Here is a 27,980-nt window from a genome sequence, read left to right on the forward strand (position 1 = left end):
CCACTCTCTGAAGGGTTTTTCCTTTCATCTTCTCATCTTATTAGTTAGCTAGGTTGATACCACCTAATTTCCAGCTGCTTTTTTAATAGACATCAAGCTCTTGCTTGAAACTGTAGAGGCTGTTCAAAACAAGGGATTTAGCTTCTTAAGCAATTTGCCAGTACCCCCAAAAGCCACAACTTAAGATGAAGGAATGCAAATAAGCACCAAGTTCCCATCTTCCTTTTCACCAGGCTAGGCACTTCTTCCCCTACCACATGCTGGCAAGGGCAGAAGAAATTGATTGAGATTCCGCTCTTTGATTTCAATTTAATGTCTTCCATTTCTCTTGGCAGTTCAGTTACTGCTCTGAATTTGATAACTTGTGTGGTGGGGGGAAGGTAACGTATAGGAGAAGGCTCACAGAATTAGCTGGAAATTAGTTGTGGGGAAGTATTTTCTAAATAATGTTAACGACTGAGCACTGTTATCTCTGCCATCCACACTCATGCTAGCATGGCAGTGTGGTTAGCTTGTACTTTGTGCAGTGCGATGAAGTGATTAAAAATATATATTTAAATTAGAGTATGAGGTTGTGTTTTTCTTTTTTTTTTGACTAAAGTAGATGAGCTTTACAATTTACTAAGCTGGGTGTTCCTGTGCTTTAAATCTCTAGGCTGGCTGCAAAGTTTATTATTATTATTATTTAATATATTCTACAGTGTTACTGTTCTTGAGTCATGTGAAGAGAAAGGAGCTGAGGTAGCTGTGGTACTGACCCACAGGCCATGTTTCTTCATCAGTCACATTTCTGTTTTGCCTCGTGGTTTTATTTATTTAGTTTTACTGTATTGGAGTTATTTTAAAAAATAGCTTTGAAGGAAGCTTCTTTGTTCTCCCTTTCCCTCCGCAACCCCATTTCTCATAACCGATGATTGCTTTATAGCTCCATGCCAACTTTAAGGGAGGAATGGGGAGGGAAAAAAAAAGAAAAAAGAAAAGGGGTTGGCAGTTCACAGAAGAGCAGCATGGTTTGTAAGCTCTGGGTGAGTTCGTGTACAGCAGTCACTGTGTGCCACTTTGTGATTTCTTGGATCATAGTTCAAGCAACTGGTACTCCTGCCATCCACTGCAGTGTAAAACAAGGATTTGTTCCTTACTGCTGGTTTAATGCCATTTCAATCACTGGACTATGTGTGAAGGAAATATAGCTCCTTTTCTGGCTGGATTGTCTTTTCATCATGGTCATGCCTTCGAGTCCCCACATTTGGAGAAACCTTTCCACATTTTGAGTCAATTCTTCAGCTGAAGTTAGTGGAGTTCCTCCTAGTTAAATAGCTAGGTGATGGTCTTGGTTTGAGATAAGAGAGAACACTTCGGATGAATCCTTTTGGAAGCCAAGTGTTTGGGAAGGAGAGAGGAGGGAAGGTATGGCTACTCCACTTATCCCAAAGGTCTTTTGGCTGCAGCAGCAGCTCTCCATGTCTCCCACCTAGCATGAAACACTTGAGATTGGAGGCCTTGTTATGAAAGTAGGGTAATGCCAAATAATCTTGCAAGCTCTCTAGGAGACAATTTATTTTCATATAATATTATATATCACAGAACTGTTTGGGTTGGATGGCACCTTAGAGATCACCTGCCATGGGCAGGGACACCTCCCACCAGACCAGGTTGCCCAAAGCCCCATCCAGCCTGGCCTTGAACACCTCCAGGGATGGGGCAGCCACAGCTTCTCTGGGCAGCCTGTGCCAGGGCCTCACCACCCTCTGAGTGAAGAATTTCTTCCTTATATCTAGTCTAAATCCTCTCTCTTTTAGTTGGAAGCCATTATACCTTGTCCCATCACTACATGCCCTGACAGAGTCCCTCCCTAGCTTCCCATAGGCCCCCTTTAGGCCCTAGCAGGCCACTGTAAGGTCTCCCGAGAGCCTTCTCTTCTCCAGGCTGAACAACCCCAACCCTCTTAGCATCTCTTCATAGGAGAGGTGCTCCAACCCTCAGGTCATCTTTGTGGCCCTCCTCTGGACCCGCTCCAATAATAAATTCACTTTCCTTGGAGCATTCAAATCTTTGCATACAAATGCTCCTAGGAAAGTGAATTTATTCTTACAATTAACTCCTATATAGACACTAGCTGCTCTTCAGTCTGTCCCATCTCTGGCCAAGCATGTCACTTTGACAGGATGACAAAATGTGCTTGGCTGTTTGTGTTTGCTTTTGTACTTTCTAGTTTAGTGAGGCCGACCATGATATTGTTTGGGGTCTCTGGGCACATCTCTGGTAAAAGCAGATAGATGCAGAGATCTTAATATTGCAGTCCAGGGGTGGGGGAAGGTTGGAAACACTCTTTTTTCTTTATGAGAAAGGAAAGGATGCAGCGAAATATTAGAGAAGGTGTATTTGAAACTTGGGCACTAGGGTTTTCTGTTTCTAGAAGATAACTGAGCTAGGACCTGATGGAGAGAAACTGTCACAGTGAATATATAGAAAGTTTTTAGCTTCCAGAGAAAATCTGCAAAATGGCAGAACAAGTAGGAGAGCATTTGGCTGGCTCCTGGTAAAGCAGATAGCAGAGGAGCTGTATATGCCCGAATTTAATTCCACAGTAGGATGTGTGCAGGGCGCATGTGGAAGGAAACCACATGCTGAATAATCATGTTGGTAAGGGAGCCAAAACCTGGCAGCAGATGTTTTTCTATGATGGCTGAGTGGGAATGGGAGAGGTGGATTGGACTGCAGGGACACCCAGCTCTGAGGCGAAGCAGAATTGGCAGTCGCTGTAAGCATTTTACTAATCAATGTGGGCAAAAGGAAAACAAATAGAGAGAAGGGATCAGATGGTACATTATAGACTCGGAGATCAGATAGCATTAAGGCCTGGCCAGCAGATACTTTTCTATTTTAAAATGCTTATTAGGGTATACAGGTGGTAGTGAGGGTGCATATAAATACCAAGCAAACTCACTTAGCCCTTGGCTATCTCTTCAGGCACTTCAGTGGTTCTTTGTCACTGTAGCATCTGAACACTTTGGAAGTATCACAGATTGAAATGCTCATAATGCAGTTACAAGGTAAAATCGAGTCATTACTATTTTCATTTAATAGCTGGTGAGTTGAGACCAGCAGAGCCAAAAGTTCTGGTGCCAAACACAGTCCTTGCAATGCTAGAAGGAAGGATTGTGCCATAATATAATAAGATGAACCTGGTTGTAGTTGAAAAACGTCGCTGAGAACAAGCAGTGCATTTTCTATCTGTAGAGGGAGTTGGAACTGATCTAATTCTAATGCGCACCAGAGGAAAAAGCCTTACTCTGCAGCTATTTCATGCTCCACAACACCAGCATGGGCCTGAAATTACACTAGCAATTAAAAATGATGACTAGGAGTGGTTTTTGCTGTGGGAGAATTGACACAGACCATCTTAGCTCCATGGGAGTAATATACCCACTTACTTAAGAGACCGGTATTAGTACGTATAATGAGTTTAGAGAAGAGTGTATGAGAAACAGAAATGCAAACAGGGACGTTCTTGACATATGACCAAAAGAGCTGTGGTGTTTTGTACTGAAACAATGAGAAGCTGCAGAATAACCATGCCCCTACAAACCCAGTTGCATTGAGATTGGTGTTTGTTCTGGGATGGATCACAAGGAGTGATCCATCTCCAGTACTCAGCAGTCGTGTTCCGGTTCATTTGGCAAACACCTTTCATTCTGGGAAATGCACAATAGCACATTGATGGTCCCAGAGACCAATTCTACTTCCAGTTCTTCCCTTCAAGAATTTGCTTTGTGACCAAGTGTCCCCCGGACCTTTGCAGAGCATCCAGTACGTCACTGGTGGCATAAAGTTGTCTGGTGTTGCTTGGAGCTCCTGTTGCAGAGGCACCTTGCCAGGCTTGTGCAAGCCCTTCAGAGTACCTGAGGTAACAAATGAAGCCAATTAAAGGTGGTGAGCAGAGTGAGGGGAGAAGCACAAGCCTCTCACTTGGTAGAGGGCCTGTCTGGGAGGTGGCTTCAGGGCTGAAAAACCATGCTGCTGCTTTGGGCAGCAGGGTGCCCACAGCCCAGCGCTGAGCTCTGGAAGGTGGCTCCCAGCAAATCAACAGGAAAAGGGTCTTCTCTGAGGATCAGGTTGCTCATCGTGGAAATAACCTATTTCTTACCACACAGGGATGTACAGAAAATTAGAATTCACAAAAATTATTTGTGGCCAGAATGAGATGTGTATCATTTGGATCACAGAAGCAAGGCATCAGGACACCTCGGCCTGCTTTCCTCTGGCTCAGCCCGCAGTCACAGGCAGTTTTATGTTCCCGAAGCAGCTGGGAGCCAGTGTGTCAGTCTGAGGGCTGCTCTTGCATTTTCATCGATGTGCTTATGCAGCGGTGGTGGGGTTTGCTCACTTGATACGTCTTGCAGATGGAAAAACTGAATCCAGCAAGAAGCTATTTGCACTTCTTCCTAGACACCACCCCTCAGCGAGTGCCTGCGTTTTTGCTGGGGCAAGCCTGTCGCTTGGCAGGTTCAGTTCAGTCCCAGGGGTGTCTCTGAACCCGGGTCTCCTGAAAGATAGTATTTCTCCTTACTGCAGCGTCTTCAGACAAGTAAGCGATACCCAAACACAGGGAAGGACAAAGGATATGTTTAAGGCAAGCAGAAGTTTACTGGGTAGGATGGTTCTTGGATTCAAATACTGCCCTTGGAAACTGTGATCAGGAATCTGTTGTGCATAACTCTTCCTTGTATGTTCATACAGTCAATAAAAACCCGAAGCCGGTTTCAGATGCTCTTCAAGCTGCCTGCCACAGCCTTCCAGAGCAGCTGTAACTGGATTAGTAAGACATGGAAAATATTGCAATGCTGCTTGCATCTGATCTTCTGAGTAATGACTGAAATGTTAATGGCAGGCACGCAGCACTAAAGCAGGCTGCAAATAGCAAAGCTTTGTTTGTTTTGTTTGGTTTTGCGCAGTTCATGGATTATTTATTTATTTATTTATTTATTTTACCTTGAATTGGAGTTTAAAAGACAGCAATATTTCTGCCCTCAGCCATACCACATGCCTTGTGGGTTAAGGGCGAGCATCTCTGCAAGCAGCAAAGATGCAGGCTGGATATCTCAGTGCTGCAAGCCAGACATTGCATGAGGAGCGACGTTCCTCTGATACCAGGCTTGACCAGAGCTGAGCATACATTTCTGCAGAAGCCTGCCAATACTTGATAGCGCAGGCCCAGCAATTTGTTTGATGATAGCTAATAAAATGCCAGCCATCCAGCAGCACTGCGATGTGATTACGCTGCTGCGAATTTTCAAATTCCATCAAAGTCCTGCTGTGGGTAATGGGAATGGGCCAGGGGGATTCAGCTGTAAATCAAAAACTAAATCATGGCCAATTCTGACAGTGGAAAGAGCGGCTATTTTAATGTGAAGAGCCTGAACTGCCAAGTCCAAACCAGCTGCAGTATGGAGAGCGACTAAAATGAAAGGTCTCTGCTTTTTTTTTTTAAGACTCATTGATTTTTTTTCTTTCCCTAAAATTTAAACCATATCTCTCTACTCTCTATACTTCAGATTTGCCTGGCCAGCTGCAGAGATTTTGAGTGCCTTCTTTTGTATTACAAATATTAAATATATTGATGATAAAGGACAGTTTTCTCTCTCTCTTTTTTTTTTTCTTTTTGGCAACTTCATACCGATTCAAATGTTTTCATCTGTACATCTTAATTATTTCAACACTGGTAGTTCTGCAGTCAGCAAAGGAAGGACCTCTCCTTGCTACCTGTTGTGGTGCTGGCAGGAGTCAGGTCAGCGTGTAACAAAAAGGAGAATTTAATGGGAAATCTTGAGCATAAACTGGCTTCTCTGTTATTTTCAGTTAGTAAGGAAGCGGCCAAGAAACTTGTCCATTGGCATGAATATATGACTGGGAGCCAGGAATTGTTCTTTATTCCAATAATAAGGAACAGCTAGCTTCGTCTCTGAGCAAATCCGCTTCCATGAGAGCAGTACAGCTTTCTGACTGTGTCCTTATTCTGTATGTTGATCTGGCCTTCTTCTTTTTTTTTTTTTTTTCCCTCCTCTCTGTGTCTGTAAGATGTCACAAGACAGTGTTCCCTCACTGGAAGCTACACCGACAAGACCCTTAGTGGCCATATTTGAACGTAGCTGTTTCTGGTGCATGCACTTAGTGCACCTCAACGGCTTGCTGGTATTGCCCTCTGCCTGCAGCCTGGCTCTTCAGCAGTGTGAGGAGCTTTTGGGGAGCCTTGGCAGCAGCTGGCTTTGAGGGGCAGATGCATTCCTGTGCAAGGTGTAGGGACAGACATGCCAAGTGCAGTAAAATCTACTTTGGGCATGCCTCAAGTCTTCCTGCTTACAGAAAAGGTTAAAGAGTTTTAACTTTCAAAAGTTTTCTAACATTATTGTTGAAAAATAACGTATGCTTTACTTGCTTTTTTTTTTTTTTTAATTATTTTTATTATATTTATACCCTGCAGGTTGTTAGGGTATGGTCATTCTTGCGATATGCAAGACTAACTCCTGTTAAACCCAGCCAGCTCTAATGAGACATCTGCCTCTAGACCACGTCTGAACGAATCTTAGTTATTACCAAGAAGTGCTTTGGAAGGGCAGACATTTTCAATTTCTACAAATTGAAATACCCTGGATTAAATCCTGGATTTGTCTAAATTGATGGGAAAACTTCCATCCTTCCAAGGGAGCCATGTGTGTGATCGGTATTTTGTAGAGATCAGTTCTCCTTTACTTCTCAGCGCAGATTTTTATGGCACCCGTCGCCAGGGTATCTCAACCCTCTTTTAAAGCTGAAATGGGAAGTTAGTCATGAGATCTGTAGTGATTACAAACCAGATGTTCTTTTTTCTTTCTTCTTACTTTGCAAGTAGAGGACAGAAGGCAGTTTCTGCAGTATGTTTGTTTTTAGCATGCCATTTCCCCATGTGAAATACCGTATAGTATTCTTATTCTATTTGCATTTCCAAAATCTTAGGATCATAAAAGATTTTTTGCATGGTTTCTCTGATTTTACATATATTAAAAAGCCCTGTGTGTTAACATGGCACAGAAGGATTCTGTGCTGTCAAGAATAAAATAGCTGTTGCAGCAGGATGCATAATTATAGGACTACTATTTAGTCATCAGTCACAGAATGCATGGATTTTTTTTTTTTTTTTGGTGAATTCTCCATTTATTCTGTTTCAGATGTGGAAAGAATTTACATGAAGAATTTAGTTTGCTCAGCACAATGGGGCTTGACCCATCTGAATCTATTAAAAGCTGTTACATATCTGGGCTAAAGAATAAGGCCCTAATCAGGGATGTGTTTGCGGAGTCATATAGCTCCATTCCACGTGGAAAAGTGCTTCAAGGACTCAGTCCTACGGTGGTGCAAAGGTATAAAAAAGACATCCATATTTAAATGAAGAGCTAATTTTTCCTTTTTTTTTTCTTTTTTTCTTTTTCTTTTTTTCTCCCCTGCCAGAACGCACACATCTGGAACAGTGCATAGAGGAATATACCCACTGCCTATCTGTAATGGGAAAATGCTTTTCTTTTTTCCTAATGTATATGGCTCGTATTTAAAACTTTTTTTTTTTTTTTTTTTTTTTTTTATCTTCCTGTGCTGCTGTGGATCAGCCAGCAGAAATCAGCATCTCGGTTGTTGTTTGCCTGCGGATTAGTTGCCAGCATCCTGTAATTCTGCTGGCTTGAAATGTAGCTTCATCTTCCTTACAGTAATGGGAGCAGAGAAGAGCCAAATGGGGTGGTTCTCTGCGAGCAGGAGTGTGGGTGGAAGCACTGAGCTTTGTGGCATGCTGCTCTCTGCTCCAGAGCTCTTAAAATCCTCCTGCCTCAATCTGTGGTTAAAGGATTTCAGAGGAGTAGAGAATGTGTTTTCAGGGTTATGGAGGAAAAAAAAAATCAAGAATCCATCATGCTTGCGTTGGTTCCTCGTATTTATCAGAACCATCTGATACTGCTTCAGATTTTCACATTGATTTTGCAGACTGGGGGAGATTCTGAAGTTGTGGCTGCTTCTGGTAAACTAACAGTGGTTTCCTTACCGTGGATTACATTTCTACTCCTTTCCTTCCTCCCCACCCCTTTTGCTCATCTCAGTGCAATGCATTTTGTAACTGAAACTTTGAAAATGTGCTATGAGGCTTGTGAAGAAGAAAGGAGAAAAGCAAACGTGCAGTTGGTCCCGTGAGTGACTCATCCAACCGTTCTTCTGACGATGCAAATGACTGCGTATGCCTGCCTCAGTCGCTGCTAGTGCATCAGGAACAGGACTCTTGACTCAGAGTCATCATCACAGACGTATTCCTTGCTTGCTGCTCCTTCCATGGGGTGGTATGCTCCCGATCATGACGTGTGCATTATATAGTGCTGAAACCTTTGGATTTCCCGTGGATCAGGATTCTTCAGAAGAATTACAAGGATCTGTTCCTCAAAGTGTGACACAACTACTCAGGACATATTCCCAGTTTCTGAAGCTTGTCAAATCCACTCAGCTCACTACTGCTGTGACCTTTTATATAGGCCAAAATTTTATTCCCTGGTATGTGTTTGATGTTACATGTATACCAGTGGAGTGAAAGAAAAGAACTAGATTAAAGGATGCAAAAAGCTGGTGAGCAGCAGAACTTTTGAGAACTGAAAAAATAAATCATCCACGAGCATGAGTGTTACCAAGGCATGTGGCTTGACAAGTCTGTTGTAATCCTTTGAAGAAAAAGAAGCAAAACTAGGATGATCATCCTCATCGCATTTTAGAAAAATGAATGTATGTAGGGAAAGACCATGTAGCAAAGAACAAAGCAGGTGGTAGCAGGAATGCTTTGCATATTGTAGTGTGGAGGTAAAACTGAACACGTTGCTGAGAAGTGAATGACATTTCTACTTCTTTGAAGCAACCATGCTTGCTTTCGTTTTTGTAAGAGCTACTTGGAAAGTCGTTCCCTATTGTCAGCAAAATACGAGGTCTGATTAGCAGTACAAGATTTCTATGAAGTTTTCAAGTTGTTGCATAACGTCCACACACCACGCTTTGTTTTGCTTTTGGGCAGGTGGACGTTTTATGATGCTTGTGAGCATGGTACTGTGAACTGAAAGTTGTCTGCGCAGCTTTGAATTCAGCAGTAGAATGACATTAGTAGAATTGCCTAAAGTAGGAAGGTTTTTGTTTCATTCCCTTCCCCTCTGGGCTGTAATGTTGCTCATTAGCTGGCCATTCAGACCCTTGAGTCAATGAGATGGGAGGGCTTTTTTTTCGGCTGAACCCCTTCGTGCCATAAACCGACTGCTCCTGGAGAGTGTAGGCTGGCTTCACTGGTGGTCCAGGTCCATTGGTTTCACTGGAGTTAGACCACGGGTAAATTTTGGCCTCTCTGTAGTAAAAGCAACCACAGCAGCAAAGTCTAAGGATGCCTGTAGGTATTTGAGGGCTAACAACAAGGCTGGCACGTGCTTGGCTTTAGCTGCGCTCATTGTGAGAGACGTGAGGGAAACAGAAACTTCTGAAGTTTAGTTAACGTTAGCATGAAATGCTAGCAGGAGTCATGAACTGGAAGTCAAAGACGCAGGAGTTTCCATTAAATGAGCTGGGCTCTAATCCGTGCGTGTGGATGTCACATCCCTGCTGGTGACTGGGTTCCTCTTGCTTAAGAGATGTAATTGCAGTTGCCCTTCTTAGTGACCCATCAAGGGAGCAGAAAAAAAGTACACGAAACTAAAGTATCATCAGGTCACACAAAGCAATATCTAGTTTCGAATGCAGTGGCAGAAACTACGTCCCCACAAGAAGGAAACATAATTCCCCACATTCAGCGGGTGGTAGGTTGGTAGTTTTTTTTCCCCACGGCATTTTAAATCCAGCATAATAATTAGATTCTCAGTTTCAGCACAGAGGATTGTCTCTTTTAAAATGTGTTGTGCTCTCCTGGTCTAGTAATTATGCAGAAATGTCAGCTGGAATTGATAATGAAGGCAAAATTTGGGAAAAGCAATAGGATGTGTTGCTGCTATTGATCAAAGGCTACAGGGCTGGTTTTAAACACTTACTCTCTTTGATCTTTTTTTTTCTATCGATTGAACACAGTAGATAAACAACTGTCTGTGTAGCACGAGCATTTATTGTGGCTTTTAAGCTGACTAAGGACAGCTTTGAATTAAATATGAGAGTTGAAATGATGGTTTTCTAATAAGTGCAGTGTATCAAGACTTTGCAGTGGTGCTATAGTTTCATTTAAACACAGGGGAAGGAAATTAAATACTGACATTTTTTTTTCTTTCATATTTGAAAAGAAGATAAAAATTACAAAATTGATTACGGGAGAGGCAAAGGCTTTTTTCTTTTTAAATATAGTTATTTAGTGCTGTCAAACTGCTGTCTTGTCTTGGCAATTTCAGATAGATTTGTGTAAGTTACTCAAATGCCTTAAAATGCAAGATACAAATGGATGTTAGGTGAGTTTCTGCAATCAGTTCCAATGAAATTAATAGAAAGCTTTCCACAGACTTTTTAATGACTTGGATGGGGCCCTGGGCAGTCATCGGTGATGCCTCGGAAAGGTCAGGATCGATTTCCTGGCATCCTCTTAGTCTCTAAGGAGGCTCTTTGCATTTCTCTGGGAGACACAGTGATATTGCTGTTCCTCTTCCTTAATAATTCTCTGTATTTATATTCTGCTACCTAACATGCAGAGCTTCTCAGGGTAACTGAGGGAAGATGAAAAATGCTGCTTTGGGGGGAAGTTGCTCATATCTTAAATGCCTAAAATAGTCATTCTGAGTAATGTCAAGCTTTCTTCCCTTCCTCTTCTCCCCATCCTACCCCTTGTCTGGAAGGGATTCTGCATTTGGTTTCAGTATTGCACTGCTCTTATCTTTCCTTATTGATTGTGGTGGGGAAATAAGTGCAAATCGAAGCAGCCTTCTGCATCGCAGTGTGGAGAGCAAGTTGTGTCGTGTTTAAAGCAGCGCTGCTCCACCCCAGTCCAGCAACACACGTCTCCGGGGATTCGGCCCTTTGGATTCCTGCCTTTTTAAAAATACCTGAATACCTGAACAGGCCTGAATGAATTATTCTCTGGCCCATGCTTTTGCTGGGTTTCAAACACCGTGTGTTTGAAAATGCGTGTTTTTTTTTTTTTTTTAACAAGTAAATGGTTGTGCTTGAAGTGCTGCACCCCTTCCAACAGGATTATAAATGCACCCCAAAAATACAAGAGAAGGAAGTCTTGGGATGAGGAACAGGGAGAACTTTTCATAATTCTGACATTAAAAAGGTAATAATCCCTGTGTTTTCTTTTCTGTTGAACTATTTCACCTGCCCCCCTTGCCACTAGGAAAAAAAAAATGTCACGGAAAATATCTGACTATTTCTTCAGGTGAAACACAGATACCCAGGGTCTCCTGAATTCACTGTCGTGCTTTTCCTTAATTTCAGGATACCGGGGTTGGGAAATCAAGCATTGTTTGTCGATTCGTCCAGGACCACTTTGATCACAATATTAGCCCTACTATTGGGTAAGTACCCTGCATAATATCATTTTTCTTATACAGACACTGCCCTCAGCTGAGCTACTTTCTCTTCTCCCTACTTTCAAGGCTCTGAACACTGCATATATATTTTTTTCTCTACTTTGCCAATCTCATTGAACCCTTTAGTCTCATGTTACCTGCTTAGAGAGCCTGGGGCTGCCCAAACCAGCTCTGCTCTGCTCTCCCTGTTCTGGGAACCCAAAGTGGGCTGTAATTTATTTCATGGCCATGTGCTCTCTGATGGAGAGGCTGTCAGAGCTGTGCCTTGTTTCTCATGTGAGTGATGTCTCTTGAAATCACCGCTTTGCTGGAGCTGCCCAGGACCTCTACCAACCTGTGTTGTGCATGGCCATGGCTTCCAGGTCTTGTGTTCCTTTCACCCTTTGCACAGGCCAGTGTATGGTATAATATATGTTAAACACATATGTCTCTCTCTCTATATATATTAATATATAGAGAGGACCTATATGTATATGAGCTGACAATGGGTGAATGCCACATGATCTATTGTTTACTTTCCATGCAGCAGAACAATTGGGAAACCTGTAAGTAAAGGCTTGTTGCTTTGGTTTTCACAGAAAGAAGACTTGAGGCTAAACTCTGGTATTTTTTGTGTTTGTGTAAATATGTAGATACTTCAGATTTCCATGAACATAAAGGAACATAAAAAGAACCTCATAATTTATTTTTTTTCCCCTGCAAGTTCCTAGTGAGCTCATAACACCTAAATAATCCCATGAATTATTTTTTTACTGCTCCCTTTCTAATTTATCACATTTTTCTTCACCTGTCTTACACCCATCTTAGGTCTCTTACTCATCAAGAATTTCCCATGGGAGATGATGCTTTGATCACAGGAGTTTAGGATTAAAATTACTTTAGTTCCAAGTGGTCAATGAGGTATCAAATCTAATCCTTGGATCTTAACAACCCAAACAGGCTATGATCTGCATAATGACCAGGACATCCCATGGCTGAGTGGTGACAGAAGAATGATGGCAAACCCTTAATGTTCCTAAGTTGTGCACGCTGTCAGGCTAGACCATGATATTGACAGTGCCTGTTCCCAGGTGTGGATGTGCTTTCATCTAAGTTTAGGATTGTCCCTGTTTTGAAAAAGACAGGATAATGCAATTTAAACAAAGTATAATTAACGCCTGCTCTTTAGAAAAACTGACAGGCTTCTTCATTTCAGACCATCAAAAGCATACTAGTCCTGTAGCTGATTTTAATTCCTTTTTTTTTTTTCTTTTTCTTTTAATATTCTAGGGACAAATCTGCCAAATCCAGCATTGCCTGGAAAAAAATTGAAAATTCTTGATCTTTTATGGGGAGAGGAATTGAATATATGATGTTCACAAAGGAGTAACTTGGGTGGAAAGGCTGACCTTTCTTGTGTGTTACAGCTGTTTTAAATCTGCTCTGAAAGATGGGTAATTTTTTTGAGTGCTGTTCGGAGGGCTGCAAGATTTCTTTCAAACCTCTGTGTTTGAATGCAGAGGAACTTTTTGAAGTTCCAGGGCAATATTGGACTCCCACTTGTAATGAATAGAGAAAAATAGGCAGAGAGAAGGGAACCAAGCAAGCACATAATGAGTAACATTACTGACTGAAGGACACTTGTTGGCAGTGAAGAAATTGATGGAAACTTGAGTGGTTCTTCGCTTCTGTGTCATCATCAGCGTTTTTCCCCATGTAGTTGTTGTTGCCAAGTAAATGTGTTCTGCTCAAATGGGGAAAAAATCCTTTAATTTTCATAATTGTGATAACAGAGGAAAAATATTTTTCTATTTGAGGATTAAATTGTGAAGGCTAGTTTGCATGCAGATGATAGTGCTTGTCTGTGTAGGATGACTATGTCAATAAGTCTTTTGTTGTCATTATTTTTTCAGAGTTAATCTAGTTTTAAATATGCAGTCCTTGAAATCTACAGTAGCTGCTGAGGCTCTGAAGTTCCTGTTTTTGGAACAGTGAAGTGTTGCTTAATGCTTCAAGTAGAAGCATTAAGCTGAAAGCACCCACCCTGAAAATAACCAAAGAAAATGCTGCTTTTTGCTTATTTGTTTGCTTATTATTTTTGCTTATTACTTGTTTGCTTGCCTTACTTAATATTTTTGTATGCAATGCAGCATTGTTAAATTCATGCAGTTTGCAGATGGCTGTAGAGAAGAACTCTTGTACATCATTCTCAGATGTTTTGATCAGTCATATGTCCTTGATATAATTTGGTGCTTTTGTTATGACAGTGCATTGTATCAAATGCATCTTTATGAGCTGGGAAAAAAAAAAGTTTTCACAACAGAAATTGCTCAGCAGTGTCCAGATAGCATGAGGGAAAAAAATCTACCAGAGTTTGGCAGTTTCTCCTAGCCAGCTTTCAATTCAAATGCTCTAATGTAGAAAAAGCCTAAAAAGTTATTTCTGAATAGAAGTCACACTATGAAACCATAGGAAAATCACATTTCCTACAAAAAAAAAATAACAGAAGCGACAAAGTTTTCTTTATCTGTGTTGAGAGGGGGAAGAACTTTATTTCAATTTATTTACTCTGTGCATTTCAGCAGGTGACTTGTCTGTTCCCTACTGATCAAAGTGACCATCCTCCTAGATTTAATTGAAAATTCATGTATTTGTTGCCTGGTATGATGCTGACTGACATATTCTCAGGTCTGTATCACCAAGAAGATGGAGACAGGTGGCAGCAGCATCTGAGCATGAGTGGCAGGAGCGTTTGTGTTCCTGTGCCTGTGCACATGAGCCCTTTGAGCTGCAGAGGTTTTTCACTTTTTGTAGGCATTTTATCCAGGTTTTGGTGGTTCCTTATATGTAGTCTATCCCAGCAGAACTGACTAGGATCTGGAGTTTCCTTTTTTCTTTTTTTTTTTTTTTTTTTTAAATTAATGTCACTCATGTAAAGAATTTATGCTGCTTCCTTCTTTTAACCATAAATGAGATCCCCCTACTCTTCTTTTCAGAGCATCCTTCATGACTAAAACTGTGCCTTGTGGGAATGAGCTTCATAAATTTCTGATCTGGGATACAGCTGGTCAGGAGCGGGTGAGTATTAACTGTGCAGTACATCTTGGTCTCTTATAATGCATTTGCTCACTTAAAAACAAACAAAAACCAAAAACTTTTTTCATCTTAAGAAGACTTTGCAAGTGCAAATCTGCTGAATTTTTTGTAAGGCTCTGTGAAGTGGGTGGTTGGCACTGTTAAACAGGTTCCCATTTCTCAGCTGGGGAAAATGCAGAAGCAGGCTGACAGTACAACTGACCTAAAAGAAAAGCTGGCTGTGGATTTCAGCTCTGGTTTCACAATGGAGCTGTGCCTTAGCTTGCAGGTGTTACCTGTGCCCACACCGTAATCATCAAGGGCAGCTGTGTAAGTTATTGGCCACTTTCTTTGCCACAGCTTGGGCTGTGCCTGAAGGCTGGGCAATTCTCCTGTTGTTTCTCCAGGCTTATGTGTGGCAGCTTTCATTTACACTGGAAAGCAACTTGGCTAAGCTGGTGGTGACTCCAAGACTGTCCTGAGCTGGGACATTGAATATAGGCATAAGCTGTGTCTGCTGGTGTTGGTTTTGAAATTAGTACTGGCAAACTGAACCATGTAGGGTTTGTTTCTTGATTTTATTTATTTTTTCTTAATTTTCCCCAAGTGGGTTGAGTGAATTGCTCAAATTAAATAGCTTTTCCTTTGGCTTTTCAAAAAAGCCATAATGGAAATCACGGGCAATCATTCATATTGATTGTATATACGCCTGTTTGGTCATTTGTTTCTTTTAAGAGGCTTAATGGCAGTGGTATTCTGCAACAGGCTGACTGTAGAGTTCTCTTAATCTATGCCTACTTTTATGTTGAGAAAAAAAAAATAAAAGGAAAAATCCATGCGCATGTTTTAAAGCATCTTTAAAACTTGCTGTTAAATTACACTGCTTCTGTTCTTAGAAAAAAGCAGCTATGCTCATGGTAGGGTCGGGTAAAATTAGGTGCTTATACAGACTGCACTGTCCGTCCTGCTGCATCCTGCTGCGTTCTCCAAACCTCGCGTGTGAATTGCAGACAATAAAGAATGTTGCTGTTAAGTGCAGGAAATACTCATGCTTTTCTTTACAATGTGCAGCATGACGTAAAGCGGGCCTGCTGAAATCTGTTGACTCTTAGCAATTTGGCATGTTATTTATGATGGGAACAGAGATATTTTAAAACTTTCATGAAATACAGCGTCATCCCTTCCCTTGAACCTTTTTTGTTCCATTTCTGAATGGCCTGGAGCTGAAGAAGATTGTGTGTGGAGTTTCAGTTGGTCAGAGATAGCAAAGGTTCATTTGCTTTCCCATGGTTTGCTTCTTCTTGCTTCTTCTTTCCCCTTCCTCTCTCCACTGCCCTACTCCGCCTTTTTTTTTTTTTTTTCCTTTGTAGCTCTTTGGCACACAATCATAGAATCACAGAATATCCTAAGTTGGAAGGGACTCACATGGATCATCATCCAACTCCTGACTACACACAAGACTAACGAAAAACTAAATCATATGTCTGAGAGTGTTGTCCAAATGCTTCTTGATCTCTGGCAGGCCCAGTGCTATCACCACTACTCTGAGGAGCCTGTCCCAGTGCCCGCCCACCCTCTGGGTGCAGACCCTTTCCCTAACCCCCAGCCTGACCCTCCCCTGTCCCAGCTCCATGCCGTCCCCTCGGGTCCTGTCGCTGTCCCCAGAGAGCAGAGCTCAGCGCCTGCCCCTCCGCTCCCCTCGTGAGGGAGCTGCAGGCCGCCATGAGGCCTCCCCTCAGCCTGCTCTGCTCGGGGCTGAGCAAACCAAGGGACCTCTCCTCATGCATCTTCCCCTCCAGACCCTTCACCATCTTTGTAGCCCTCCTTTTGACACTAACATTTTTATGTCCTTATGTTGTGCCCAAAACTGCACACAGCACTTGAAGTGAAGCTGCACTCAGACAAAATAGAGCAGGACAATCCCTACCCTCAACCTGCTAGCAATGCTGTGCCTGATGCACCCCCAGGACATGGTCAGCCCTCCTGGCAGCTAGGGCACGCTGCTGGCTTGTGTTCAGCTTGCTGTCAATCAAAACCCCCAAATCCCTTTCTGAGAGGCTGCTCTCCAGTGTCTGTACACACAGCCAGGGTTGCCCCGTCCCAGGTGCAGAATCCAGCACTTGCTCTTGTTGAACTTCATATTGTTGGTGACTGCCCAGCTTCTATTTTGCATCTCTGCAAGGCCTCTCTGCCCCAGAGGGCGTCAACCACTCCTCCTAACTTAGTGTCATTTGCAAACTTAGAATGTACTTGAGTCTTGCATCCAGATCATTTATAAAAAAACATCAAAGAGAACTGGCCCTAAAATGAAGCCCTGTGGAACCCCATTAGTGACTGGCCACCAGCCTAATGTCACCCCCTTTACCATCACCCTTTGAGCTCAGCCCATCAGCTAATTGTTCACCCATCATGTTATGTACTTTATATATAACTCTGAGATGTAGGTATAAATGTGAATCTATTTTCCTGCATAATCTTAAGACTCTCAAAGCATGTTAGGAGTATTAGTTTTTTAAAGTAGGTGAGTATTAACAAGTATTATTTAGGAAGCTGAATGATAACTCGTTTGAGGCAGGAAATCTGTGACTGAGCTTTGACTCTTGGATACAAAATCTGTCCTTCCCATCTAGTCCTTTATGTTGTCCCCCTCCGCCTTTTCCAAACATCTGCTTTCCTTTCCTTTTTCTAACAGTGATGAGCAGTGGCAACCACAAATATGGCTAAGTTATTCAGAATATGATACATTTAAGTTATGTTAATGGTTTTCATGTGTAATAATGAATCATAACATCCTTAGGCCAGGGTCCTAAAGAGAGCCTAGGGATCTTTTTCTTCTGTATTTCCACAATGCATTCCCAGTCCTTTGGACTGTTGTAATGTGGGGTGATGAATGATGTTGGTAACTGTTGAACGCTATCTTCTAAGTCAGCTGAATTTCTCAAGATGAGGTCGATGTTGTTTCAGGTGGTTCTCTGTCCTGGAACATCCCCATTGTATGGGTAAACACATTGTGCTTCTCAGTAGCTTATTGATTTTAATTTCTATTTGGGACACTCATTATGTTGTCTTCATCATGTTGCTCCTTCTGATCATGCTATTCAAGAAAGCATGACTTTTTGCTAGCTATCCTCTGAACAGCGATGACCCAAAGCTTGCAACCTATCCCAAACTCTGGGCATGTTGCTGTTTTTGTAGCATGTTAATGAATGCATTCTAAATGGTGTTTCTGCTTTGAGAAATACAACTTAGAATACATTTGTAAGCAGACTAACAAATGTTGTCCTTTCCTTGTTCTCTTTGGTTTTGTTGAGTCTTTATGTTCCAGTGATAAAGTCTGGGAGTTTTGTCAGTGCTTCTACTGTCAATACTGCTGATAACTCTGTTTAGGACTTCCTGCTCTTTCAACATTGGGTTAATTTCACTTTGTTCTTCTAAATGCCAGGCCAGGCACAGGACATGCATGTGCTTATTCTGGAGCTGGGGGACCCTGTACTTCCCCAGCTGTGCCAGCTATTGCTGTGTCTGCATGCTGTGTGCCTCCTGGTCCCCCTCAGCAAACTGAGAGAACCTGGAAATTCATGGGACTTTTTCTGAAGAGTCACACACAGGATGGTGAGGAAGCAAAGGAGAGAGAGAAGCAAGCTGGAGGCACTCAGCACCCCCTTGAGGCATTAAATCAACTTTCAGATACCCATTTGTAGCTTTTCAAGCCTTTGGAAACGTTGGTCACTACTGGTTTTGAAAGCTTGTAGTAATGCTTGGGTGTTATTGAAGAAACTGAGTATACAGACCAGCCAGCCAGAGCTTGGTTGTGGAGAGCAGATAACTTCTTATTGGTGTGGATATTAGATACAACATTTCTTTTGTGTCAGGAGACTTGGAATTGCAGGCAGAGCCAAGAAGTAACTAAAATTGCCATTTCATGGGAGATAATAAGCAGCTGTCACTTCCGCACAATGACAACAATGCACCAGAAAATGGAGATGAAAAGCTTTTCTATCGCAGTGTTGGTGGCAGAGGATGCTCAGCACGCTTCTTGGAGGAGAGCTGGGGAGAGGGACGTGGCTTTCCAGCAGTGTTCGCTGTGGAGAACATATGTTGTAGTTGATGACAAAAGGAGAAAGCTTGTTAATCCTTTTATCTTGTTTCTTCTTTTGCCTTTCTTGGGTAGGCAAAGCGTTAAACTGGCAGCATGCTTAACAAAATCCCTCTGCTTTTCTGTGTCTCTGCAGACCCAGTTGTGCGATGTTGGTTTGTTTTCAGATGAGCTCACTTTATTCTGTTTTTCAGACTGTCACCTTCCCTCCACCCAGCCTGTTTTCCAAATCTCCCTTTCTGCTCATCTTACATTTTTTTTTCCCCATCAGCTTTAAATTGTTGCTGTGGACTTCAGGACTTAAATTCATGGCAATTATGTTATTGTTAGCAAAGACTCCCTTCCCTAAGAACAATCTCTTCACAAGTTAGCTAATGATGTTTTTATTAGCATATATTTTGGTTCATGATGCCCTAAGTAGCTTCTAATTACAATGCTTTGTCTGAATACCTTGGGTGGCTGCCAGCTTTCCATTTTGCCAGCTGAGGAATATTGTAGCAAATACTTAGGGAGCCTGAGGGCCATGTTTTTAGGGCAGAAAAATTTATCTTTGTCCTTTTTAAGTTTTTAAGTTTACTCTTTTTTTTTTTTTGTTTTTTCCTTTAACCGTTCATTGATGTGGTATTTAGGGACATGGTTTATTGGTGGTTGGGGGATAGCTGGATCACATGACCTTGGAGGTCTTTTCTAGCATTAATTATTTTATGATTTCCCAGGAAAAGATTGGCAAATATATCTGTAGCATTTCATAGTCACCTCTTTTCTGGGTGACAGTAGTTGTTCTGGTGATTCGAAGGCAAGATGTTCCTTGATAGGAGGGCTTTTTTGCCTCATTTCTCCTAAGCTGTATCCTAGATGTTGGAGCTAAACAGAAGTAGTGAATTTCTGCTCTTTAGTGGGGAGAGTAGGCAGGGTACCTTAATGTTGGTATCACAAAACCATGAGAAACTGCTTCAAATGTAAAATCTGGCTGCCATCCTAAGACGACTTCTTTCCAGAAACAAAACCTTGTAACTCAGCATGGTGCTGGAGCTGTCCAGTCTGTGTGGACTCAGTCTCAAATGAGAACAGGTCAATGGTTACTAGCATATCGTGCCTTGCCAACATAATTACCAAGCTTGTATAAATTCCCACTAAAATCCCACTGCCCTGGGAGGAGGTAACAGCATGTGTCAATGGCTCGAGTTGCTTCTGCAGTGAAAACGTCTGAATTTTGCTCTACAGTTGTATGTGGGTGATTGTGATGGTAGCCTACAGCTACGTTGTGAGTTCATTTCCTACACATGATGTGAGAACATCCCCACGGTGAGCTACTGCCAGTGTGCTATGAAGGTCAATGGGTGATTTGGTAGCGCGTGTTCATGAGGGCACAAGTGGCATTGGAACTAGTGAGTGAATATGTTTATTTTCCTGTTTTTAGGCTGAGGATAAGGCAAGGTAAGTCATTGTATGCTAACATGTTTCTTAAGCTTCAACGAACTTGCAGCATGTGTAGTTTGAGCCATGATTTAGGCGTGGTGTCTTTTACATGTGTGCTTAGTGACTGGAAACTGTGGAAAGGCTCAGCACAGGTCACTTTTGTGATGTTGCAAAGGTTTATTTTCTGCTTATTTAAAATATTTTCAAATAGATTACCTTAAAATGTTGGCATTTTTTCTTCCTCACTTTAGGAATTCTTACATCTTTGAGAAGAATGCTCATTCTCTTATGTAAATCATCAACAATTGAACTAGCAAAAATACATATAGGTCAGAAACAGATCTTCCCTGACTTACTAAGCTTGCAAATCCTGAGATTTCTTATATATCCTTACAGGAGTGATATTTGACTGTTTTTTTTTTTTTTTTTTTTTTTTCTTCTGACCTTCATGAAACACTGATATAAGAAAAGGCATACATTTTAAAGCTTCCTTAGAACCAGAATCACGGTCTTGAATCATGGCAGCGAAAACTATTCAAGGTTATAAAATGCTAAATCGTATCTGATAGTGGCATTCATGCATAACATTTTTCCATTCACTCTTTGCCAGCTGAGAATGTCAGGAATTTTTTGTCCCTTCCTTTGCTGCTGCTTGTGTGAGAAGCTTATGTTTCGGGATAATCTGTTTGACACTTCTGGTTTATTGCCTTTGCTTCTCTCCACACCCTGTATTATTATTATTTATTTTTTGGGGGGGGGCTGCCATGCCTTGAAGATGATAAAAAGAGGCATGAAATGCCTAGACTTGGGCAAGTAGAGGCTCCCAGGCTGTGGTATATGTGCTGTTAATGGCACACAGACCTCTGCAATGAGCTTGTGCTATGCACCTCAAGAGCAGCTGAGGGGTTTGGTCTTGGCCACTCAGAGGCTACGTAAGTAGTCTGAGAGCAGCTTCTCAGAAATGAGAATGAAATCTAGCTAAATGACTGCGCCAGTCAGGAAGCAAGTCTTGTGCGGATATGCACCTGCAGGTGCTTGAAAAGGCACCATGTGGAAAATACTCTTTGAATTCAGTGCTTGATGTGAGGAGGTGTGCAGTACTCTCTGAGTACTGCTCTGCTTCTGCTTGTGCTGTGCATCCTTACCCTTCCTGGATATGAGTGTAGGCAAAATTGTAATGCTTCAGCAGCAAGAACAAGTGATGCTCTTTACAGTCCAGTATGGTACAAACAATCCAGTCGAGGGGTTGTGGGTGTTTTCTATTTTTTATTTTTATTTTGTCTTTTTGGCTATAGAGTTTGGAGGAGACAGGCTGGTGTGGCAGAGAGCCAGTGCTGGGGTGTAGCGCTGCAGGATGGTGCAAAGAGCTGCAGACATGAATTAGTGTTCCCTGGTGTGCCTGGCAGACTGAATGAACCCAAGCTGTCTTCAGCAGGATTTGTTAGCCTCTTTATAAGTAGGCAGGAGTGGCAGTTCTTATTTTTTATATTAATTTGGCCTCTCTTTTGCTTTCAGAACTAATATTACACAAGACATGGTTGAGAGACTTTCACTACCACAACTTGGGTGTGATTTATGTTGTGCTCCCTTGAATTTGTTTTTCTCTTCTAATTATTCTGATACGGCTACTTTGTGTGGTTTTCTTCTTCCCCATTCTGTGCAGTTAGTACAGAGGACATGTAAAAGGTGTTACCTAAGACCAAGGATACCCTTCAGTGACAGGATACATGGGAAATGGAAAGCAAAGGAACTTCCACAAAAAAAGTTGATGAGCTTCTAAATAAATGGCGAATTCCTTAATAGCCGATTGTTTCTATTTTTCTGCCCTTTGCATGGGTGAAGCTTCTGTTGACTTCAGCAAGATGGCCAGATCTGGGCTTGCAAAATCCCCAGATGCTCCTGGAATCAACCAGAGCAGCTCTGGGTTATGCTGAACTTGCATTTGCATCACTTAAGAGTGGATTTGTCCTCAGTGGCACGGGGCTGTTGTGGTTCCGCTCGAGTGGGCAGCCAAGCTCCACCACAGCCGCTCTCTCACTCCCCCTCCTCAAAGAGGAATGGGGAGAAAATATGTGAAAAGGGCTCAAAGGTTGAGATAAGGACAAGAAAATCACTCAGTAATTATTGTAACAGGCAAAACAGACTCGGCATAACGAGATAGTAAGATTTATTGCCTATTACTAACAAGCTAGAGAAGTGAGAAACAAAGGAAAGAAACCAAAAGCACCTTCGCCCCCATCCACCCTCTTCCACCTCCTGCCCCGAGCGGCGCAGGGGAACGAGGGAATGGGGGTTATGGTCAGTCTACAGCACTTCTTCTCTGCCGCTCCTTCTCGGTCACTCTTGTCCCCTGTGCTGTGGGGTCCCACCCACGGGATGCAGTCCTTGACGAACTGATCCAGCGTGGGCTTCCCACAGGCAGCAGCTCTTCCAGAACTGCTCCAGATATGGGTCTGTACCACGGGGTCCATCCCTCAGGAGAAAACTGCTCCAACCTGGCTCCCCTACGGGCAGCAGCTCCTGCCAGATCACCTGCTCCTGCGTGGGCTCCTCTCCACGGGCTGCAGGTCCAGCCCAGAATCTGCTCCGGCAGGGGTCTTCCACAGGCGGCAGCCTCCGTCGGTGCAGGGCCACCTGCTCCACCGTGGTCTCCTCCACGGGCTGCAGCGTGGAACCCTGCTCCACCGTGGTACTCCATGGGCTGCAGGGGGACATCCTGCTTCACCATGGTCCTCACCACAGACTGCGGGGGACTTCTGCTCCGGCGCCTGGAGCACCTCTCCCCCTCCTTCTACACTGACCTTGGCGCCTGCAAGGCCATTCCTCACTGCTCTCACTCTCCCGGCTGCTGTGTGGCGCAGCGTTTTTTTCCCTGTCTTAAATATGCTCTCACAGAGGCGCAAAACAACATCGCTTATTGACTCAGCTCTGGAAAACAATGGGGCCCTTCCCAAACATGGGGCAGCTTCTAGATCCTTCTCACAGAAACCACCCCTATGGCCCCCTGCTACCAAAACCTTGCCACGTAAACCCACTACAGCTGTACAGCTGAGAGGGTTGTGCTGTCTTTAGTCAGATTCCGAGAGAAAAACGGGAAAGGAAATTTCATAAGTCACGTGTGGCCTCACAACTTCTTCCTTAGAGGTGGCAATGGCAAGCCACAAGTGCAAAGGGAACATGTGGGTAGAGGAGTGTGCTCTGAAGCCAGTTTTCAAACATTTGTGTGAAAGAGTCATTGAGACTGCATGAAGCTACGCAGGTCATTAGTTTTGTTCTTTGGTATGGTAAAATATGTTCCTTGTTTATATTTTGAATGGCCCTTTTAGCCTGGATGTAGCTGTTGAAATGAAAGGTGGTATGCCCCTGAAACTTAACTGTTGAGTTGGATGGGGTGGTGACCTCAGCCTTACAGGTTGAAACCAAACCCTACCAAAGCAAAACAGGCTACTGGTGGACATGGATTGGTATTCCCTGCCTGCTACCTTAAGGCTCTGCACAAAACGGCATGGTTTTTGTGGCTGCTGCATGAGAGGTACAGGACTTCTGAATTTCCGTACCCGGTGAGCTGCTCACGATGGTTTACACATTACACAGACAGGAGGTATTCTCAGTGCCCAGAAGGGACACCAGGTGGCAGGCTGTTAGATCCTGCCTTCTTGCACTTACCTTATCTTCTGACCAAAAGAGCCTGGTTTGCCAGACTGGCAAAGCAAAAGCTAACAGACTGTTCTGTATCGATCTTTCAGCTAAAGACAAGCACTGATGCTTAAATTTTAGTTATTCCAGCTAGGAAGTCAGAATTCTGGTAATCTCCTCAGAAAGAGCAGTCAGGCACTGGGACGGGTTGCCCAGGGAGGTGGTGGAGTCACCGTCCCTGGGGGTGTTCAAGGAGAGGTTGGACGTGGTGCTTGGGGACATGGTTTAGTGGGTGACATTGGTAATAGAGTGATGGTTGGACCAGATGATCTTGTAGGTCTCTTCCAACCTTAATGATTCTGTGATTCTCTCACTGTTTGGCTGCTCTTGTTTGTAGGTTACATAGGGGCTGACTCCTTGTTAAGTTTGGGGTGGCAGTGAAGGGGGAATGGGCTATCAAAGGGGAAGATGCATAGGGCAGAGCTATGGCTGCCTACCCAGCCTTCAGGTAGCCCTTCTTAAGAAGCAGAGCTGTCCTCATGCCAAGTCTTGAACTGCTCCTGTTTCTCCTAATCTTCTTGGGAATTTCTGGATACAGAAATACTGAGCTATAAAATCGAGGTTATAGACACTGTACTTTTCTAATACAGAAGCTAATCCTGTGAGATTTAACTTGGTGAGCTGCTTTTCTGTGTGACACTTGTTTCAGGCTTCTGTCCCACATTTGGTCCTTGGCAGATGAAAAATTTGCACATTAGCATTATATATCCCTTTAATTTTGCATGACTCTTTTTTTCCAGGTAATTAGGCCAGAAAAATATTCAAGGCAGCTTTGCTTTTGGGCAGTGGAATTAAAAAAAAAAGAGAAAGAAAAGGGGGAGGGGGAGAAGGCATTTAATAAATGTAGTTATTTGTATATTTCTACTGGTTTGTTTGTAACCTGTGAAAATCCACGCTGATAAAACACATTTGTTAAGAGAGTCTATTATTATTAGTTTATTAAAGTTATTTTGAGTTACAATTTTTCGATGCCCATTGATTTATTTGGTGCTACAAAGATTATTTTTCTGTTTTCTCATGGACAACAGTGATTTCTTATGACTGGGACTTAGTATATCATGATGTTTGGTATTGGATTATATGAAAGAGATGAAAAAGGGGATTTAATTTTGGTTTTATTTGAAAAGTATTCTGTGCTGTGATAATTGATGGTAGTTATTACTAGTGCACTTTTTGTTGTTAAAAAGTTTTACGGTATTTCTTTCCTTACAGACCTTAGGAAATTGCATTAAGATGCACTGTAATCCCATTTTGGTCATTAAATGTACGCGCTGGATGAAATCTATCACGATATTAAAAAAAAAAAAAAAAGTTGAAGTTACATGCTCAAATATGAATGAAATGTTTTCTTAAAATGCCTTATAGCCAAGATATTACAGTAAAATAATGGAAGGGGAAATAACTGTCCCGCCAGCTGAGCAAGTAAATAGATTTTCAGCACTACAGGGCAGGAAGGTCACACTTCCATATTATCAACATCTATACTGAAGCTCAGTGCCTTTCAAAGGCAGTTGCCTTTCTGAGTCGCCCTTGCTGTGGTCTTACCCTCCCTCTTCACAAGCTTGCAAGGAACTGGAATATTTGAAAGGATTACTTTGTCTTAAACAGCAGAGGAACCGCATTCCTCCTGCGTGCTGCGCCTCTGTGTGCCACTTTGTGTTTCCTGACACAAGGACAGGGTCAGCTGGCTGAGTCTGGTGTTGCTGTTAATGGAATGTGACATGCTGTTGAAGTGATTAATTAATCTCCAAAATGTTTTGAAAGAGGGTTTCTTTGTTTTTGCATTTTACCTTCACTGATTTATAATGATTATGGCTTTCATTATAGAGGGGAAAAAAAATAAAAGGAAAAAATAAAAGTGATTGCAGAACTAGGCTGTACCTGCAGAGAGATGTGCACAAAGTAATTTTGCAAGTATATAGTTACCTGAGTGTGGTCTGAACCACTATTAATCTGGCATCTAGTGGTCCTGCCCTTCCTCATTTTTCTCCACCATGCTTTCCCACTCCTTCCTTTTGGCTGAGCTTGTGGTTTACCCAATGCACAAGAAGCTGGTTTGGGAACCCAGCTCAAAATTAATCCTACCAAAATATTGGTAGGTTGCCTCCTGGTTTCATTAAAATGTACCTGTCCAGGATCCAGTGGAAAATGCCTACTTTTCTGCACAGTTTTTAATTTTGGCATTAACACTGGCAGTGTTGTTCAGGGAAAGGTTGTTACAGAAAGTGTTGTCATCACCTGGTCGAATGAAAAAGGGCTGCCATTCCCAAGAAGTGGCACAGCTTTCCAGCGTGCTTTCTGGGCCAGTGTTGGAGGAATCCAAAGCATGTGAGCTTAACTGCATGGCTGCTGTGAAGTGTGATTACTGTTATCTGGGAGCTTTTTGTAAATTCATGAATGCCTTGTCATCTAGATTAAAACCAAGCCAGTATGTGTAGGGGATATGTAATTTTTTTCCTCAGAAGTTTACAGACTGGGAGGGGTGCATATCCACGGTGAAAGGTCAGACTGCCCTCCTCACTTAAGCTCCCTAATTTTCAGGGTACTTTAACACAACACACTGGAGGTTTCTGTAGTGATCTGGAGGGCTAAAAATGCTGAAAAGCATTTACAACATTAAACATGCAATAAGGCCGCCATCTAAAAGCCTGGCAGACACGCATCTACCCGACTCCCTCAGGATCTTGGCTGATCCCTTTTCTGCAGACCTGGCTGCTCGGCTGATTCCTCTCTCCTTCCCTCATCCCCCTTCCTGCTGTTTTCTCCTATTAATGAGCTGTTCCACCTGCATCCCTCCCCAAAGCACTTCAGCTCTTGGCCATCTGTCACGCTTACTGCGTGTGCATCCTCCCCGTTGGTACGGGCAAGCACCGACCTTGAACTGGATGAACAGCTTACACACTGGCACATGGCCTCGTATTCTTATGAATAACTCACTTTCTGTGTTGCATAGGAAATGGCATGAAACGCTCCTGGGCTGTCTAGGTGTAAATGCTCTGCCTGGACATACAGTTTCCAGGCAAAGATGTGTCCCGTGAGACTGCAGGGGCTTGCGGTGTGACACATGGGCCCATACAAAGGTTTCACCAGGCATTGAAATTCATGCCCTGCCCTAATAACACAGTTGGTTCGGGACCCATCTTCAGCTATTAGCTGCAGTTTTGTACAAAGCTTTTACAGGTGACTTTCTTCACGCATGAAAATCTGCAAAATGGCTCCACGAGTGCAATGAGGCTAAGCGTATTTTCCAAGGCAGATTATTTTTGGTTTGCTTAAGAATAGCTTTAGGTGAATCAGCAAAAAGGCTTCTCGACTTCCTCTCTCTGTGTAATTACAAGATGCAATTCTAAATCAGGTGCTTAGTCATGGTAAATTGTGAAAACTGTGCTGCTCATTGGCAAGCTGTTGTTATATTGAACGTATTTATTGTGTTGTTTTTTCTTAAAAGGATGTTTGACTTGAAACGAGCTGAAGAGTAACTTAAATGGCAAGAACCCGTGTTTTTCAAACTGTTACAGTATAGGATAACTAAACATGACAGGTGTTCATGGTTTTCTGACAAGTTAATTTAGAGTGATTTGCAGTGTTATTACAAACCTCAACCCCAAGCTGAATTCAGTCTGATAAAAACTACAGAGCAAAACCTTGGTGCTTGCCAGTGTAAGGGGTATATATGTTGTCAGGTGAGGCTTCCAAATGTCAGGGAATTTCATGACAGAACTCCTCGGAGTCCTTGCACTGTAATGCCAAAGCTGCAGAGAGCCCAGAGTGCTGACCACTATGTCCAGCAGGACGAAGAGCAGCAGGAGAAAAGAGGGGAGGACTCATTTTCATTGTTTCATGGGGATTTAAGGAAATTTGGAGGCCCACAACCACCACCGAGGCCTGGTCTCTAGGGGACAAATGATGTTTTATTCACGATTTATTTATTTTTTGGTGTGTTATTGTGTTTTAACAGTTTCACTCCTTGGCTCCGATGTACTACAGAGGGTCAGCAGCAGCTGTGATAGTTTATGATATCACCAAGCAGGTAAGGCTTTCTGCATGCTTTCTGCCTATGGTAAGTACTCTGCTTGGGCCCAGGTTTGATGCAAAACCTACAGCTTCAGCTGTAGCTTCAGCGGGGCTGAGGTTTGCAGCACCTCTGGAGGTCATCTGGTCCGATC

The 27,980-nt window shown here is 42.7% G+C and overlaps 1 protein-coding gene across 2 annotated transcripts in view; it reads left to right on the forward strand.

Annotated features, from left to right (window-relative positions):
* Positions 1 to 27,980, forward strand: part of RAB31 (RAB31, member RAS oncogene family) — a 63,932-nt gene that overhangs the window by 13,626 nt on the left and 22,326 nt on the right. For both annotated transcript variants that reach the window (XM_068671641.1, XM_068671642.1), the window contains exons 2-4: positions 11,455 to 11,534; positions 14,525 to 14,606; positions 27,773 to 27,844. In XM_068671641.1, the coding sequence (XP_068527742.1) occupies positions 11,455 to 11,534; positions 14,525 to 14,606; positions 27,773 to 27,844 (234 nt within the window). The remainder of the gene's footprint in view (positions 1 to 11,454; positions 11,535 to 14,524; positions 14,607 to 27,772; positions 27,845 to 27,980) is intronic.

This window comes from Anas acuta, chromosome 2 (genome assembly GCF_963932015.1).
Source record: "Anas acuta chromosome 2, bAnaAcu1.1, whole genome shotgun sequence".
NCBI classification, from domain to species: Eukaryota; Metazoa; Chordata; class Aves; order Anseriformes; family Anatidae; genus Anas; species Anas acuta.